We start from the raw sequence: 16,679 nt of genomic DNA, 5'->3' as shown, positions 1-16,679 counted from the left end.
CTCTGGTCTCATGTGCCTTCCACCTTCTCCCTGTTCACACCCCTCATTCTGGTAGGAAACTGCTGGGCACTTGTTGTAGGCCATTTTGAAGACCATTATTACAGATAATTTTAGAAGATCATGTAAAACATCAAAATAGTTTCTAACATTCTATAGAGCAATGTAATTTCTAATATTATTTCTAATATCTAATATTAGTATAAGGAGCAAACTTTTTCTCATCCATGATAACAAGAGACAGTGATGTTCTGAATAGGGGTACCTGGGTGGCTCCGTCGGTCAAGAGTCTGACCCTTGATTTCGGCTCAGATCTTGATCTCATGGTTCATGAGTTTGAGCCCTGCATTAGTGCAGAGCCTGCTTGAGATTCTCTCCCTCCCTCCCTCCCTCCCTCTCTCTCTCTGCCCCTCCCTTGCTCACTCGCTCACTGTCTGTCTCACTCAAAATAAACAAACATGAAAAAATTTAAATAGATGAAGGTACAAATAATCCGCAAGACTCCTGTTACTCAGGAGGGTTAAGTTCTTTCTAAAAAAGGAAAACACTTTTTCTAATAATGCTAATTAAAAGGGCCAGTAAAGAGACTAATAAATAGTGCTGGTAAATAGAAAGGACATGGAGAGTTATATATTCTTCAAACTAATCAAATTTGGAATTACTGAACATTAGGAATTCCCAGCTAGATATTGAGATATTAATACACATAAATTTCATCTATTGGGATCTCTCCTAAAAGGGGAGACTTCCTTTTTCTTTTTTTTTTTTTTTTGAGGTTTATATCGTTTTACTTCTGAATGCTTCTTTACAATTTTTTAAAACCATGATTTATATCATTTAATGAAAAACCATTTTTTAAATTTAAATTCAAGTTAGTTAAAATGCAGTGTAGTCTTGGCTTCAGGAGTAGAACCCAGTAATTCAGGGTGCCTGGGTGGCTCAGTTGGTTGGGTGTCCAGCTTTAGCTCAGGTCATGATCTCACGGTTTGTGAGTTCGAGCCCCACATCGGGCTCTGTGCTGACAGTTCGGAGCCTAGAGCCTGCTTCAGATTCTGTGTCTCCCCCTCTCTCTGCCCCAACCTCCCCCACCCTCAAAAAAAATGCATTTAAGAGGGGAAAAAAAAAAGGAGCCTGGGGATTCATCTCTTACATATGACACCCAGTGCTCAGAAACTTCTTACTAGTCATGGCTCCGGAGGCAAAGGAAATAAAAGCAAAAGTGAACTCTTGGGAACTCATCAAGACAAAAAGCTTCTGCACAGCGAAGGAAACAATATTTTTCCTTTTTTTTTTTTTTTTTTTAAGTAGGCTCCACACCTAGCATGGAGCCCAACATGGGGCTTGAACTCATGACCCTGAGATCAACACCTGAGCTGAGATCAAAAGTCAGAGACATTCAACTGACTGAGCCACACAGGCGCCCCTACAAGAGGAGAATTCTAATGACAGAAAAGACTTTATGCAGGGAGGTTTCTTCTTATCATAAAACACTAGAAATCCCTTTATGACCAGCCATAGGGAGATTGCTAAATAAATGCCAGTTTATTCATCCAATATAATCAGCAAGATGATAATTATGCAAATTAGAATGCTTATAATAGTAAAAAAAAAAAAAAAGGACAAAATCTGATGCATACTAAGATTACAACTATGAAAAATATGTACAGAAGAATAAACTGTATCTGTTAGGGTGGTGATATGATCAATGTCTTATTTCTATTTTCTCTATTTTTAATTTTTTAGTGGAAATGCATATTTGGAAATTATGACAGTGGAAGTCCCAAGATCGTTCCCTCTCCAAAGTGGTTTGGGCCTTTGTGACTTAGTAAAGGTACCTTTAATCTATGGGGACCTAAAGTTTTGGAGAGTTGCTGTGTCCCAAGGAGTGCTTCTCCGTTAACCAGCCACGCCTCCAGCACTAAGCCACCTGCCTTGATGAAACTGAGATTCAGAGAGTCTAAGGAATCCAGTTGTGTTGTGCCTTTTCCCCACTTCTGTTTCTATGGTTCTTTTTATCTGCTACAAAGGCACAGCAGTCATTTGATTCCACTGTTGCCCCAAAGAAGCAGAACTTTTTCAGTGCAATAGCACTGAAACCCCTCCTCCTCCAGTTGTCATACCCAGGACTTTCATTACACTGGGAGCATCAGAAGTCCAAGTGGTTTCCTAGAGATGCGTTCAACCGAACGGCAGCCGCGTCACTCATTATTCCACCACCTGGGAACCCAAAGCAGTCCTACTTCCCACGGCATCGGTGTGAACATGCTACATTAAAGCGTGTGAAGGGGACTGGGGACCATCCCTTATGGGACGGCAATGCGTTAACTCACCCCCGCAGCCCTTCCCTCCTGAAGACTCTCGGTTCAGCAGTGTACTTCCCATGGCCTTGGCCTTACCGTTTGCACTGCTCTTCTCTCATTAATGAGGAGTAGCCATCATTTGTTAATTACAATGATACTAACTACTCTACCATTCAGGGCATACAAAACGGCCAAATGAAAAAGAAAGGCGGTGGGGTGGGGGGGAAGCCCCACAATCTTAAAGCATGTCGGTGCTTTATATCATCTGCTTTGGGTGATTTTTTGGTATCCTATGTTTTTCTACATTTATCCAAGATTCAGGTCAAATACCCTATGTCCTTGAACCGTATGCTGCTGAAACCTTTCTGTGTGTAGATTACGTTGTTGAATGTACATTTCATCAGGCCAATTCTAACCCGGGGGGAAGGGGGCAGGCAAGACTCCTTCACCACTGCATATTGTTGCGTATAAAAATCAAGCCTTGGGAGGAGCATGGCCAAAGAAAAGGATTTATTGATACAAGATTAACCTTGGAGTCACTTCGCTGTTTCATTTCTACAAGTAAATCATCTTTCTTGCAGTTGTAAGGCAGGTCATTGCTTTGCGGGTTTCTGTGTTTCTGACTAAGCATAACTTAACAGCCTTTCGTCTGGATGTTTATTCATCTTACTGGAACAGCTTTCAGTCCTTTTTAAAAATTAATTTGACTTTAATGCCTAGTTATTTAGGACTCCCCTGGGCTAGGATGAAATCACGCTGGGGGAATTTTGATTTGACAAATGGCCATTGTGTGGGAGCCTTTGATCCTCAACCATGTGTTAACTGGCTGCCTGCCCCTTGCTTTGAGGGAGCTTAAAGCAAGATCAAAATCTGCTCACCCCCAAGGTGTGATCACTGGTGGACACTGGGAGAACTGGGGCACTTCCCAGCATCCTTAGGTCACTGCCGCCTTGTAGTTTGGCCTGAAGCCCTCCGAGTGGTCACCACTCTATCCCTTGTAAGGTTTGAAGAAGGTAGGACCCTCCCACCAGCCAGTGAGGAGTGGTCTCTATTGTCAGGAGGCGAGCCTGGGTGGGGAGCTTGGAGCCCTTCTGAACATTTATCTACCTGGAGAAATGGGGTGTCAGCAGGAGGAAAGAGAAAAAAAAAGGATGAATTTTGCTTAGAGCCTTAGAGAACCCATTCTTCTGGTATTGAGCGGTATAGAAAGCCCTTTGTTCCCTAAAGTAGGAATTCTTATTCCTGGTTTTCCAGTCTCTGAGGCCTGCTCAGGTTTTCCAGGCTTTCCAAAATTATGAAGAAAAGTATATTTTAATTCACTTGCATTTAAAAAAAAAAACATACTAAGTACGGTGATTATGGTTAGAAAGATGGAGAAGCACGCAGGCAATTTGCTAGAGGTCACCGGAAATTGCTGCCCTCGTGGTCAGAGGCCAGAGGTCTAAAATTAAAATGAGGGTCTGCAAAGCAAAAGAACAAGTGTAGATTTTGCATCCTGCCCTTGGTAAAGAGTGTTCAGAAACGTTTAGACTCAACTAGCAGATTCTAAATGTCGCCCTTCCCCGGGAGGCAGGCACTGTCTCACTGCGCAATCTCCTTCTCGCACTTACAGACGGGGAGCTCTCCATATCCAATGAAGAGGATTCCCTGGAAAACGGACAGTCCCTGAGCTCCAGCCAGCTGTCTCTGCCTGCCCTGTCCGAAATGGAGCCGGTCCCGATGCCCAGGGATCCCTGCTCATACGAGGTGCTCCAACCTTCAGACATCATGGATGGGACAGGTAAGGCCCTTGGTAGAGTTGCAGAACAGGTCCCCAGCATGTGGCGTTAGGGGCCTGTAGCCTGGCCGGACTTGGGGTTCTGTTTTGAGCCACCTTGAGCATAAGAATCTCCTGGAGATGAGGACGAAACGGCCCCATCAGGACATATTTACACTTACTGTCCATCCTGTGGTTTTTCAAAACCTTTTTTGTAATCGTAATCCCTCCCCAAAAGACATCCCCTTTGTGATACGGAGGATTTAAAACGTCAGTGGTTTGTTTCTAACGCTCGTTTCCGTTAAGCTCAGCGAAGGAATCCTATACTCGGGCACGGTTCCTACCTAGGTCACGTTTGTAAAGCCCTAGCATGGCCTTTAATCCCAGGCTCTGTATACAGCCCAGCTACTGACTGTATTACCATACACAGTCAATGTGTTAATTGGCTGTTCGATTGTATGCAATTGACTGGTTAACTCGCATGCTGCTGACAGATGATGTTTGGTACCATTGACTGTCACTCGTTCTGTGGTCTAAAGCCCTCTGAGTGGTCAGTACCTCCTCCCTGAGAAGGTTTGCAGAAGGTGAGACCCTTCTGGCAGCCAATGAGGACTGTTCTCAGGAGGCGAGCCTGGCGGAGGGACCTCTTGGAATCTCCGGAGTGTGGCTACGAAGGCCATATCCTTTTTCCACAGCACAGGCGAAGTCTGCCATCAGCACAGCTCCGATGGGAGCAAGAGAGAGCGGGTGTCCCAGAGTCCACGCCAGGCTTCACCTTGGGACCTGCTGAGTCATGGCTCCATCGGTGTGTCCGATGCTGTCAATAATGGCGTCCCTTGCGAGAGGGGGACAACCGGGGGCTTGTGAGGGTCACTTGCAGGGCTGTGATGCGGCAGGGGACACTGAGTCACATTCCCCCCAGGCTGAGGAGAGCTTTCCAACTGTAGCAGTGATTGTGCCTCTGATCCAGCCTTCCTGGTGACATGGGAATCACACAGAGTTGACTGTTACAGGGCAATCTGTCATCTCACTGAAATCAGAGTTTCGGTCTCACTGGCCAGGCTGCCATCACGGGATGAAGGCCCCGTGCTAACCCCTCGGGACAGCTCTTAACTGGAGCCAGTCGGGGTCTCCCGTGGCGGAAAGGAAGAGTGACACCCCATGCGGAGCAAAGAGGAAGAGGGAAAACCAAGTAAGAAGGCCACAGTTCTGGCAAGTGAGAGGAGAGAGGAAGCGGGGAGACAGAAAGGCGTTGCCTTGGTGCAGTCTCTGCCTCATCGAGGTTCAGGGGAGCCCCTAAAACTGCAAGGTGCCTACAAGGCTCCGGAGTCGGGGGGAGCAGCCGCCCCAGGCCTGTGGGGACGCCTGGCCTGGCGTCAGCCTCTAGGCTGTCTTCGTTCCTTGGCGTCCCACACGCCGGGAGACCCAGTGGGCAAAAACCAGACCCCAGCATCGACTCTCTCTCTTCCTCCCAGCAGAGGGCAAACAGGCCCAAAGGAAGATGCCAGCATTGGTTTGGTTCATTCAGATGGGGCCCTTTGTCCCTGGTCTGCTGCACCTGCCATCTGTTGATTGTGGCTGTGGCCCCATGAGTCACACTTCAGAGCACTCACAGAATTTGTGGCATAAACGCCCAGATGGAAGCGGTGAAGCTTAGGATAGTTCTGAGAAAATGTCCTCTGGCTTCCCCTCCCGCCCTCCTGCCTCTGCCTTTCTGCCTTTGCCTCCCCGATGTGTCCCTCCACCCACCCCACCCCCTCGCTTTACCCTTTAACTCTCCGCCCATACGTGACAACGTGGAACGGGTGTGCTCTGCTGTGTTGGTCACCCACGTCCCTGTCCTGTGTGCCCCCGCCGGCCCCACCTGCGCTGCGTTTGTGTAATGTCACCTGTGTGTCATGTGGTTGTCCCCTCAGTGTCTGAAGAGAGTCCCTCTGCCAGTGAGTCTGGAGCCCTCCTGTCCCAAGATCCTTCAGCCAAACCAGTGCTGCTACTGCCCCCCAAAAAACCTGCTGCTTTCTCTGGAGACCATGAGGAGACCCCAGTGAAGCAGCTGTCCCTTCTCAAGCAGCCCCCCGCCCTGCCTCCCAAACCCAGTGCCAGGATTGCCAACCACATAACAGGTGAGTCAAGATGTCTTCTGGAAGCGTCCAGCCCTGCCTTCCCTTCATGGGATGATCTCTCGCGCTCTCTCTCTTCTTATCTGAGGCCTGTTGCGCCTCTTCGGTGAGGTTGCTCTGTGGGGCGTTTGGGTGTTTCCATGTCCACGCGGTCACGACCTGGGTTTGTGTGTTTCCGTCAAGAAGCATTCGACGTACACCCTGCCGGCCGTATGCCAAGAGCCTTCGTCATGTGTACCTGTGAATATGTGCGTTGGTATTTGTGTGACTGATTCACGATTATTTGCCCGTCAAGGTGAATTAGCCTCAATGTCAAAATCTTGGCAAAGACGAAGCGCAGTACCTCGTTCCCTTCATAATGAGTTTGCCAAAGCTTTCAATTTTTTTTTGTCTCTAAATTATTGATCTGAAGCCCAGCCTATTTCCTTTATTAAAATTCATGTCTGTGTTGTTTGTTCTGTTAAACAAAAACAAAAACCAAAAAAGGCAATCTACGAAGTATGGTGGGAAGTACTCTTCCAAGAAGAATGCGTTCAGGAACGTTGTCCTAAGATGCTTTTTATATATTCATGTTTAAAGTGTTGGTGAATGTCCCCCCAGTTACTAAATTGGTCATCACAGGATGTGCTAGTGATTGGGCATCTAGTAAGGACTGCATTGCACATGAACGTGAATGGGATACTGCCTTCTGATTTAAAGTTGCGGCTTTTAAATTAAAGAGTAAAGATTTCAGGGGGTTGTTCCTCCAGCCTGGACAGTAATGCCAACCTGATCGGCTGCCTTTTTGCGGTGAGTCTGGTGTTTTTCGAAATAGTTTCTGATTGATCTGTGTACATTTTTGTGAGATGAGATGGGGATGGAGGTAGGGAAGAATAGTCACCTGGTTTACACTAGAAAAGCTGATTGTTTAAGAAAAATCGGTGCCGTTAAGAAAGATCCTGCCATTGCAGGAATTCTGCAAGAGAGGTATGCCTAGACCCCGTGCTTCCTAACTCCTAGTCCAGGAAATGAAGGCTATTTCTGTGATAGAAAGGTGTCGAGTCCCAATTAAACACAGCGTTGAGTCAGACTACTCTATCAACGTACTAAGTCAGATGTTTGTGGTTTCAAAGAGCAGATTTCCATTTAAAGGAGCCATTCCATTCAACACCTCAGTAACACCTTAGCCCAGTGTCCCAAAAGGTAAATGCATAGAAACCCACAAAGGAGAAGGTACCCTCATAAGCTTCCCCCCGAGAGAGAACCACTGTCCATTCATCTGTCTGTCTAATAAAAACCAAATGCCTGCTCTACATCATCTCTTATCATCAGCTTTTTACACATGGCATGATCTCTTGTGAACTGGTTGTCCTGTTCGTAAATACTCCACAATATGGTGTCGTTAGCTGCTCGGCGTGCAGTGGGATTTGCTTGTCCCGCCCTCATGGGCTCTCCCATCATCTGTTGTAAAAATCACAGCAGTGAACATCCTCAGCAGCACACATAGCTTTATAAGCATCCGAATTTCTCCTGATTTATTTCTAGAATTAGAATTACTGATTCTAAATCTAGAAGTCAATGGTGTGGCTCTTAAGAGCTAGCAGCTTTTGAACGTTTTGATGCCAAATTTCCCTGAAGATTAAATATGGCAAAATAAACTCCTGCATATAGTTCCTATTTATTCACCACGCTTCTAGGTGGAACATTGTGCTAGGTATCAAAGCAGATGCAAGTGAATGAAACTTTAGTGGATCTATATGTACACACGTGTATGTGTGTGTATGGACACACACACACACACACACACACACACACAATAGGGTGCTGAAATAACTACTGTCAGGAGTATCCTTTGGAGTTCAATGTGATCTGAGAAAAGGGCATAGAAAGGCTGAAGCTTGAGCTGACCCTTCAAGCATGAAGGGCATTTATAGAGAATGAGGCGAGAACATTCCAGAGAAAAAAGGCCCTGGTCAGAGACCCAGAGATGGCAAGTGCTTCGGGTCTGTGATGAAGTGGCCAAGCTGGGGCAGAGGGTCCTTCTCAGGACATATTGAGAAAGGGCTCCCTAGGTAAGGCATATGAGCATTTAGATTTTGTTCGCCCTGGCAGTGGAAAGCCTTTGGAGGTTTTTGAGCAGGGGAGAGATGTGACAGTGATTCACCTTTAGAAAGCCTTCCTGGGTCACCGTGTAGAATGAACAGAAGGAGAAAGTTGAAGGCCTAAAAAGGCCAGCCCTGTGCCTCGTTCTCCGCCATCACTAGTTGAATTCGACTGAGTAATTTGAACCAGGGAGACTATGGAAAAAGCTGTTCTTGTTTCTGAAATTGAGCTCACAAGCACTTGGCCGATCACAGCAAGAGGAGAGAGAACAGTAGGTAAGACATTTTAAAAGAAGAATTGACAGCTTCTTAACCAGCAACAGCCTCTAATTTATTTAGTTATCTGATTAATGAAGGCACCCTTCATTCATTCACAGCTTCAGCCATGAGCGGTGAACTTGGGTGGCTTGATATCCGCAGGACTCTTGATCTATGAGCCACTGAAGATATCTGAAATTAGCCCAATCTCTCTGGCTTCCCGCATCCCTTCCCAAGGAGAGAGGACTCATCTACTCTCTATAAACCTCCCCTCCGCATAGCTAGGATCAAATGGATAAAAATACTTAAAGGCTAATAATCCTTACCGCGTTGTATCTGGTAGCTTCTTAAATATGAGGCAGACAAGACAGGTGGAGATGCTTGTGGGCTGGAAGCCTGGTGCTGGCCTTTTGGGCTTAAACTCAATCAGACATGCTTAATTTTTGTAAGTGAACGATCAGTCATAATGAATCTGCATCACCATGAGGCAGCTACATTAACCCTGTTCTGTTACTAATTACTCTAGAGACATCTGCGCTATATCAGAAGGAATTAATAAACCAGGAATGATAGAACTCTAAACTGAGACTTAGAAGTGGTAGCATGTTCTTATTGTCTGTTGCTCTGTTGACATTCTTGGAAGGCAACGCAGGACAACTTGAAAGACACCGAGCATGATTAATAGAGAGCGACAGTGGTTAATGGCCCGGTAGGATACTAGAGGAGGAAGCATGAACCTGACCTGGAGCTGCTTCCAAGTATACGATCAGACAAAGACGAGCAGAAACATCTCTCCTTTGTCATTTGCTTGCTTCGACTTCATCTGGAAAACCATTATAAACTTGGAGACTTTCTCATGAGTTTTCTCAGTTCTCCAGCAAGTAGAGAGAGCCTTTTTGCTCTCCCAGACTATCTTCTTTCCATCATCATCTTCTTCCTTCTTATCTTCTCCAACAGCAGCGTGCACAGTGGCTTGTAACACAGGGGCACCAGATTCCTTTCCATTCTGGAAGCACAGTGCGTAGCAGAGCTGGTTGCATGAGGCATATGATCTGAAATGAGTGAGCCTCAACTGCATCCTTCTTGGAATGATGGCGAGCCCCAGAGGAAAAGGGTTGATTGAGGCAAAAACAAACAACAACAACAACAACAAAACCCACTGCTGTCTCCTATCTTTCTAAGTCTTCATCAATCATCTCTCTAGCCATCCTGGCTCCAGGAGTCAGATACGAAACACTGCATGAATAATTCATGACTCTGCATAAGGTACCTGTGATTAGGTACCCCGTAGGTGCCATTTGTGTGAAGCATAATCAACTAATGTGAGAGCTGGACTTCACAGTCAGGCATTCACACTTGGGTGATAAAAATGGCAGCTGCCATTTTTTGAGAACTTGATGGCATACCATTTAGTGCTGTGGAGTCGATACTATTATCATTATTCTCTCTTATTCCTGGAGGAGGAAAATGAAATCCGATTAAGTTAAAGGACTCAGTCATGGTTACATAGGTACTAAGTGCCAGAGATGGACTCAACCCACTTTGTTTTACTCTGGAGTTCTTACTTCCAACCACGAGTTTCTACCGCACTAAGCTACCTATTCTTAAAATGCAAAATAAGAGAATCATGAGCTTCCTTTGCACGTTTTTGCCTTGTGTGTTTCCGCCTGTTTAAGAAAATTGGCTTCTTTATTTGCAGAACTCACAGACAAAAATGTATCCAGTCTTTCAAACATAAGTCATACTCTCAAGGCACTGGATTATAAAGAGGAGGACCTGAATGCATGCAGTTGGGTTGGGTTTAGAAGAACGTGCTAGAAGCAGACAGTCCATAAGAATCAAGAACGTTGCAAATGGCACGGGAGCATTTGGCCACAATTGGAGACTGGCAATTTGGCAAAGAAAGGGAAGCATTGCTGATCCTTAAAAAGAAGTCCTTCTGCTAACGTGAACCTGCCCGGGCTTCTTTGCATTGTCTTTAGACCCTGAAATACAAGGAAACTTCTGGTGGTTGATGGCTAGTGTCAACATTCTGAAGGTTTTGCAACTGCAGATGTCCCTGGCAGGTGACCTCCATGCCTTGTGGTATTCCTCAGCTTTATACTCGTCTAATGAGAATCTTCTATCCAGAGCTTGTCACCCCAAAACCAACATTCCTGTCTTAGCCGTCTCTCTAGTTTTGTGGACACTGCCCATGGCGGACTCTTCTGCAATCACATCCTCATGGTGATTGTGTTGTTCCTCCCTGGCTGTCTCATCCTCTGTCCCCATTTCTCTCCAGCACCCCACCCCACCCTACATCCTACTCTCCAACCCTATAAAATCATATGCTTTTGCCTCTATCCTTGCCTCCCCTCCCTGCCTTCTACTCTGAAGGCACAAGAAGAGTTGTGAATGGACCCCTGTGACCTTGAACCTCATCTCTGCCTTAAATGGAAAACATCAACTGCAACCCAGAAGCCTCAGAAAGAGGTTTAAGGTTCATTCTCTTGATAGCTGATACCGCGAGGCATGGGAAATACACCCAATATACTCTTGGTTTCCCTTTCTTAAAATGTAGAAATTCCTTCCTGGTGCCTGTGAGGACTTCCTGTTAATAAAAACATTTTTTAAAGGGTGCTTTCTGCTCTGACCTCTGTGATCAGCATGAAGATTATAGCGAGACACTTTTCTTTTTTATGTAGCACCGTTAGGTTAGAGATTTAAGTCACTTGGCACTTTTTTTCTTTTTGTAGTGTAAACATAATGTAAAATTTACCTTCTTGGGGCACCCGGGTGGCTCAGTCAGTTAAGCGTCCAACTCTTGATTTCGGCTCAGGTCACGATCTCACGGTTTGTGAGTTCGAGCCCTGCTTTGGGCTCTGTACTGGCAGCTCGGAGCCTGCTTGGGATGTTCTCCCTCTCCCCCTCTCTCTCTCTGTTGCCCCCTCCTCCCCCCACCTTGTGCTCTCTCCCTCTCTCCCAAAGTAAACAAATGAACTTAAAAAAAAATGTACCTTCTTAACAGTTTGTAGGTATGCAACTCGGTGATGTTAACTGTATTCACAGTGTTGGGCGGCAGATTTCCCGAACTTCTTCATCTTGTGAAATTCAAACTCTGTACCTGTGAAACAACTCCTCCTTTTCTCTCCTCCCCGCTTAGCCCCTGATGACTGCCATTTTACTTCTTGTTTCTCTGAGTCGGAGCTACCTTCTAAAAGTGGAATCAGACGGTGCTTGTCTTTTTGTTAGAGGCTTATTCCACTTTGCGTAGTGTCCTCAAGGTGGATCCGTGCTGCAGCACGTGATCAGATGTCCTTCCGTCGTAAGGCTGAATGCCACGTGCGTTTTGAGCGCCCACCATGTGCCTGGTGTTCTTCCAGCCTTAATTTAATTTATGAGCAGTGTTCCCTCATCAGCCGTCGGGGTCATAGGCAGTTAGAAGCTACAGAAGATGTTTAGTACGAAGACGTGATGGCATGGTTCTGAAGAAATTCAAACAGGAAGAGACCGACGCCTTTGGAAAGACTCAGAAAAAGCAGGATAGCATCATCAGGGAGGGGGTATTTAAAACAGGCCTTAAAGATGTGTACAGTTTTGCCGGGTAGGGATAGGAAAGGAGGTCTTGGTAAATGAAGTAACATACACAGAGGCACCTACGTCTGAGGCATAGTATGTTCGAGAAATAGGACGCCTGGGTGGCTCAGTCGGTTGAGCGTCTGACTCTTGGTTTCGGCTCAGGTCACGATCTCCCTGTTCGTGGGATGGCACCCTGTGTCCAGCTCTGTGCTGACGGTGCAGAGCCCGCTTGGGATTCCCTCTCTCTGCCCCTCCCCTGCTTGTGCTCTCAAAATAAATTAAAAAAAAAAAAGGCAAATAGCCCAGCGTGGCAAGAGTGCAGGCTTCTTGTAGTGAGGCAAAGATCAGGCCAGAAGTGGGTTGAAGGGAAGCTGTGGAAAGCCGCGAATGCCATGATGAAGGATTTAACTTTGGAGGACAAAGTGGGGCACGTTTTGTGGGCATTTAGCGGCAATTGCTTGATTTCAACCAAACCTGTCTCTTTGATGTTCTCCTGGATTCGATGGACAACAATGCTGCGGGATGGATTGACAATTGGATGCACACATGAAGGCGGGAGATGGCCATTGTCAATCTGAAATTGCGAAAGGCCCCCAGCGGCTGCCCCTGCTGGTTCTTCCTCTTGAACACTGCTTCAGGGTCAAGGGGGCAGTCTGAGAGTGGGGTTGTAGTCGGGCTCGTTCCCCGCCGCGTCCTCGGCTAGCGCCAAGCATCCCCAGGACGGGAGGGCTTGTGAGGGAGAGAGCCGCCTGTAGCTGAGGCCTTGAAGGAGAACCTGGATGACCATTTGCCCCACAAGTTCATAGCAGGATACTTGTTCTCAGGCTCTGGGTGGTGCCGTAAACCAAATCTGATATTCGTGCTTCAATAGTGCCTGAAGGAACCGTGATACCTACATGGACAAGTGAAAGAACATGACAGCCATCCATCAGTCAAACTTGGGGTCCAGACCTGGGTGCCATAGAGCACGCTGGGAGTTTCAAGGGAAAATGGGGAGGCCCTGGTAGACCACCGACTGCGGGTGGGTAGACCAGCCACCCCCATCACTCTAAATGCAAGAAATCAGAGTGTGACCCCCCCAAAATGAATCCATATCATGCCTCAGGTAGATGCAGGGCTGGAGAGGAAGTGCAGCCATCCGTAGGTTGCCTTTATAATCCGTAGGGATCTAGCTTGAACGTATTTGTACCTTCTCCGTGAATGTTCTGCCCCTTCCTAGCTCCCTAGGGTCTATGCAGTATTTCATTTTATGCGAGCTCAGTGAACTACTTCAAAACATCATAGATCTTCCCCTTGGTTCCAGGGTTCTGAGATCAGATGAGCGTATTTGTGCTTGCTTTCAAGACTTTGTGACTTTGAGACTTTGGTCGGACCCTCCCGGCTTTTGCCGGGATGGTCACAAATAGCAGTCTTCCCGGGAGGGACTGTCAGACCCATCTCTGGAACCTTCTCATTTCCCTTTGTGCCTGTCTTGCAGAAGGCTTAGGTTCCACAGCTCAGTTACCAGTTGAATGGTGCTCTCCTCCCCCCGGTCTCCCTAGGGGCAACAGGGCCCCCCTGCATTGCTGCAAAAACAAACAGGATAATGTGCTTTTGTACGGATGATTTATAATTTCCCCCAAACCGCTGATCTCGTCACCAGGTGTTGGTTGTCGTGATTATACGGACACCTACAATTCTAACTCCTTAAGAGCAGTTTGCTGGCAATGAATCATGTGTAATTTCACTTTGAAAAAAATTGAATTTAATTTTTTTAATGTTTATTTATCTTTGACAGAGAGAGAGAGAGAGAGTGAGCGGGAGGGAAGGGGCAGAGAGAGAGAGGGGAGACACAGAATCGGAAGTGGGCTCCAGGCTCCGAGTTGTCGGCGCAGAGCCCAATGAGGGGCTCGAACGCACAGACTACGAGATCATGACCTGAGCTGAAGTCAGACACTTAACTGACTGAGCCGCCCAGGCACCCCTAAAAAAACCTAATTTAATTGCATGCCCTACAAAGGTGGCCGGTGACCCAGCTGTGACCCCCACCCACTGCCCAGCATCCTCATCTCAGTGATGCATGTCCCTCCCTCCTTGTTGTCATCTACCGTCCAGATGGTCTTTGGAAGGGGACAGATTTTAAAACAAAATGCTTTGTTGTAGAAAGCGACTTAGAAACAGAGTCAGGTGCTGGTGATGTGTATGCTATAATGGCCCTCAGTGTTAGGATTCTGGAAGGTCTCAGGACATCTTTGGCACAAACATCAGGTGTTTATGGTCGTGTCTGTGTGCTAGCCGGCTTGGGGGAGAGCAAGCCAGGCTTAGGGCATTTAACACAAGTCACTTCTCTGTTACTTGCTTCCCGTCACACCATCCCTCTTACCACAAGGAGTTGGGAGACACGTTTTGCCTTTCCAGGCATCTGACCAACGGAAAAGGCCTGGCAGCCTAAGAATCCCTAGGATGGTCTGAAGGAATTGATGGAACCCATCTGAGCACCTTTGTCTCAGCGTTGGAGCCAGAGGGAGTCTGATTCTGGGCTCTGTGATTCTGGATTCTCATTTAAATTCTAAGTAGTCTCTCTAGAGGCTCTTTATGTTCTTGGGTGGAGTGTCTGTGTCTATAAAAGGAGATCAAAGACTCTGACTCGCTGAAACCAGGTGGCAAATGACCGAGCAACCGTTACCCCACCTCTGTCCACGCAGACGCTAAGTGCTACTCTCACGGACAAGTGCTCTAACGCATCCTCGGTTATAAATGGGCTTCTCCAGCAGGTGTTAATAAAAAAAGTGAGGAGAGAGGCTCGGGCTGTGTTCCTTTAGCCCAGACTGGTTCTGTTAGACACTCCGGTCCTGTGGCGTAAGAATGGACTGCAGAAGTCACCTGGGGTTTTCATTTCCTTGTCTGAAGTCGTAAGCCAGAGCGGTGTCGTGTTTGGAAATAGAGCCTTCTTGGGTTTTATGGCTCCGTGACACCCACAGTTGGAGTTTATTTTCCTTGCTCTCTGGAACTGGTTGATTCTGCTTTTTGCACTCCATCAGCATAGACAGGTTTATGAATATACTGCATCTCCATCGGTCGGGCTGCGGAGGACTCATCCATTTCGAAGGCAGCAAGCAGAGAGCTCCGTGCGTGCCCCAGCAGGACCAGCCACAATCATCATTATAAATGCAGGAGCTAGAGTGGGTCCTCTGGCAACCCATAAACACCATGCCTCCCATGGATGCAAAGTATTTTACTCAGTGAGGTGCTATCGAGGTAAAGGAGACCTTCTTGATCCCTGGATTTTTAGAGGTAAAGAGTCTGAATTCCACCCCCACCCCCATGCACACACATAAGGATTTGCTATCCTTCCCAGCTGCTGAACCACAGAGAGTCTGGATTCTGTCATTCCAGGTTCTGGGTTCTTTCCTGCCAGCCCTCAATACCGATGCAGGGCAGAGCGTCTTAGGACAGCACCCTGAACCCCGATGGCTGTGCCTTTTTTTTCTTCCCACACCGCTTTGCCGCAAGCCCGGAAGGTTGCCGGGACGGTCCTTCCACAGCTCTCGTTCCCGTTATTTGGTTCACTTGCAGCTGGATTTTCGCCTACTGACTTAGAACCACCACACGTCAAGCCACCACACTCCCCGTTGCTGTCTTGACTTCTCGCTTCCCACGCCAGTCGGGCAGCATCAGGCCGAGGGGGAGTCTCTCCCAGGGTTCAGCAAGTGCCCTGCAAGCAACGGGACAGAGGTATACGGCGGTCCGCAGATCAGAGTGTGTCCGCCTCGTCCAACCCTCGAGGCAACCTGTGGGGAGGGGCAGAGAATGTATTACTTTTTCAGAACCAACGAAGCCTGTATTTGGTGAACTCTTTTTACAGATCAAGGACTCAGCTGCACAGATTTACACTCAGGCCCTCCGCTCACTCTTCAGGGACTTTGTAAAGTTATAGAAAGCTATTTTTAAAAGTTGTAAAAAATTATAAAAAGGTGCCCTTTGGAAGAATGAATTCACAGAAGGCAGCCCCTTCCTCTGGGGGTGACTGCCCTTCCCAGGACAGGCCTCAGGCTGGGTTTCAGCCCACTGGTCCCCGTGAAGAAGCTGGGTAGACATTAAGGCGGGTTATGCTCCCTTTGTATAGATGAGCAAACTGAGGCTCAGGAAGACTAACATCTCAGGCAAAGTGACGGAGCTCCTTGGTCTTGGACCTGGGATTAAACCTCAGCTCTGCTGAGACCTGGGTGATTTCGCAGGCCTGCAAGAGAAGCCTCCCACCGCCCCTGCTCAGCGCTCCAAGAGCAGGTGCAGGAGCAAAATCGCCCCCAGGGGGCCTTGCGCGGGTCCCATTTTGCACGAGGGAGCAGCCTCTTCGCAAAACGGTGGCTCTTAGAAGATAGCCTATCGGAGTTGTTGGGTGCAGAGTCCCCTGGGGACTTTGTCAAGATGCAGATTCTATTCAGAAGGCCTGGGCTGAGCCTGGGAATCTGTGTGTCCGACTCGCTCCCAAGAGTCACTGCCTCTGCCGGTCCACGGACCCCCCCCCCCCCCCCGCCACTTTGATTAGCAGAGCCTTCGCATAGGAGACCCTGGTCATTAAGTTCTGCCTTTTCCCGCTGCTCCGAAGACGTGACGAGAAGGAAAACCA

General features: G+C 47.5%; 1 protein-coding gene across 10 annotated transcripts in view; it reads left to right on the top strand.

Annotated features, from left to right (window-relative positions):
• The window catches only part of PHACTR1 (phosphatase and actin regulator 1), a 570,997-nt gene that overhangs the window by 477,026 nt on the left and 77,292 nt on the right, over window positions 1–16,679 (top strand). For 8 of the 10 annotated variants that reach the window (XM_086706265.1, XM_086706260.1, XM_086706261.1 and 5 more), the window contains 2 exons: window positions 3,910–4,077; window positions 5,970–6,176. In XM_086706265.1, the coding sequence (XP_086562391.1) occupies window positions 3,910–4,077; window positions 5,970–6,176 (375 nt within the window). The remainder of the gene's footprint in view (window positions 1–3,909; window positions 4,078–5,969; window positions 6,177–16,679) is intronic. The other 2 variants (XM_086706269.1, XM_086706266.1) reach the window with 1 other exon arrangement.

Source organism: Puma concolor, chromosome B2, assembly GCF_028749965.1.
Source record: "Puma concolor isolate L17-30 chromosome B2, mPumCon1.1.hap2, whole genome shotgun sequence".
Classification (NCBI taxonomy): Eukaryota; Metazoa; Chordata; class Mammalia; order Carnivora; family Felidae; genus Puma; species Puma concolor.
Note: the sequence above shows the minus strand (reverse complement) of the source record. Positions and strands in the feature narration are given on the sequence as shown.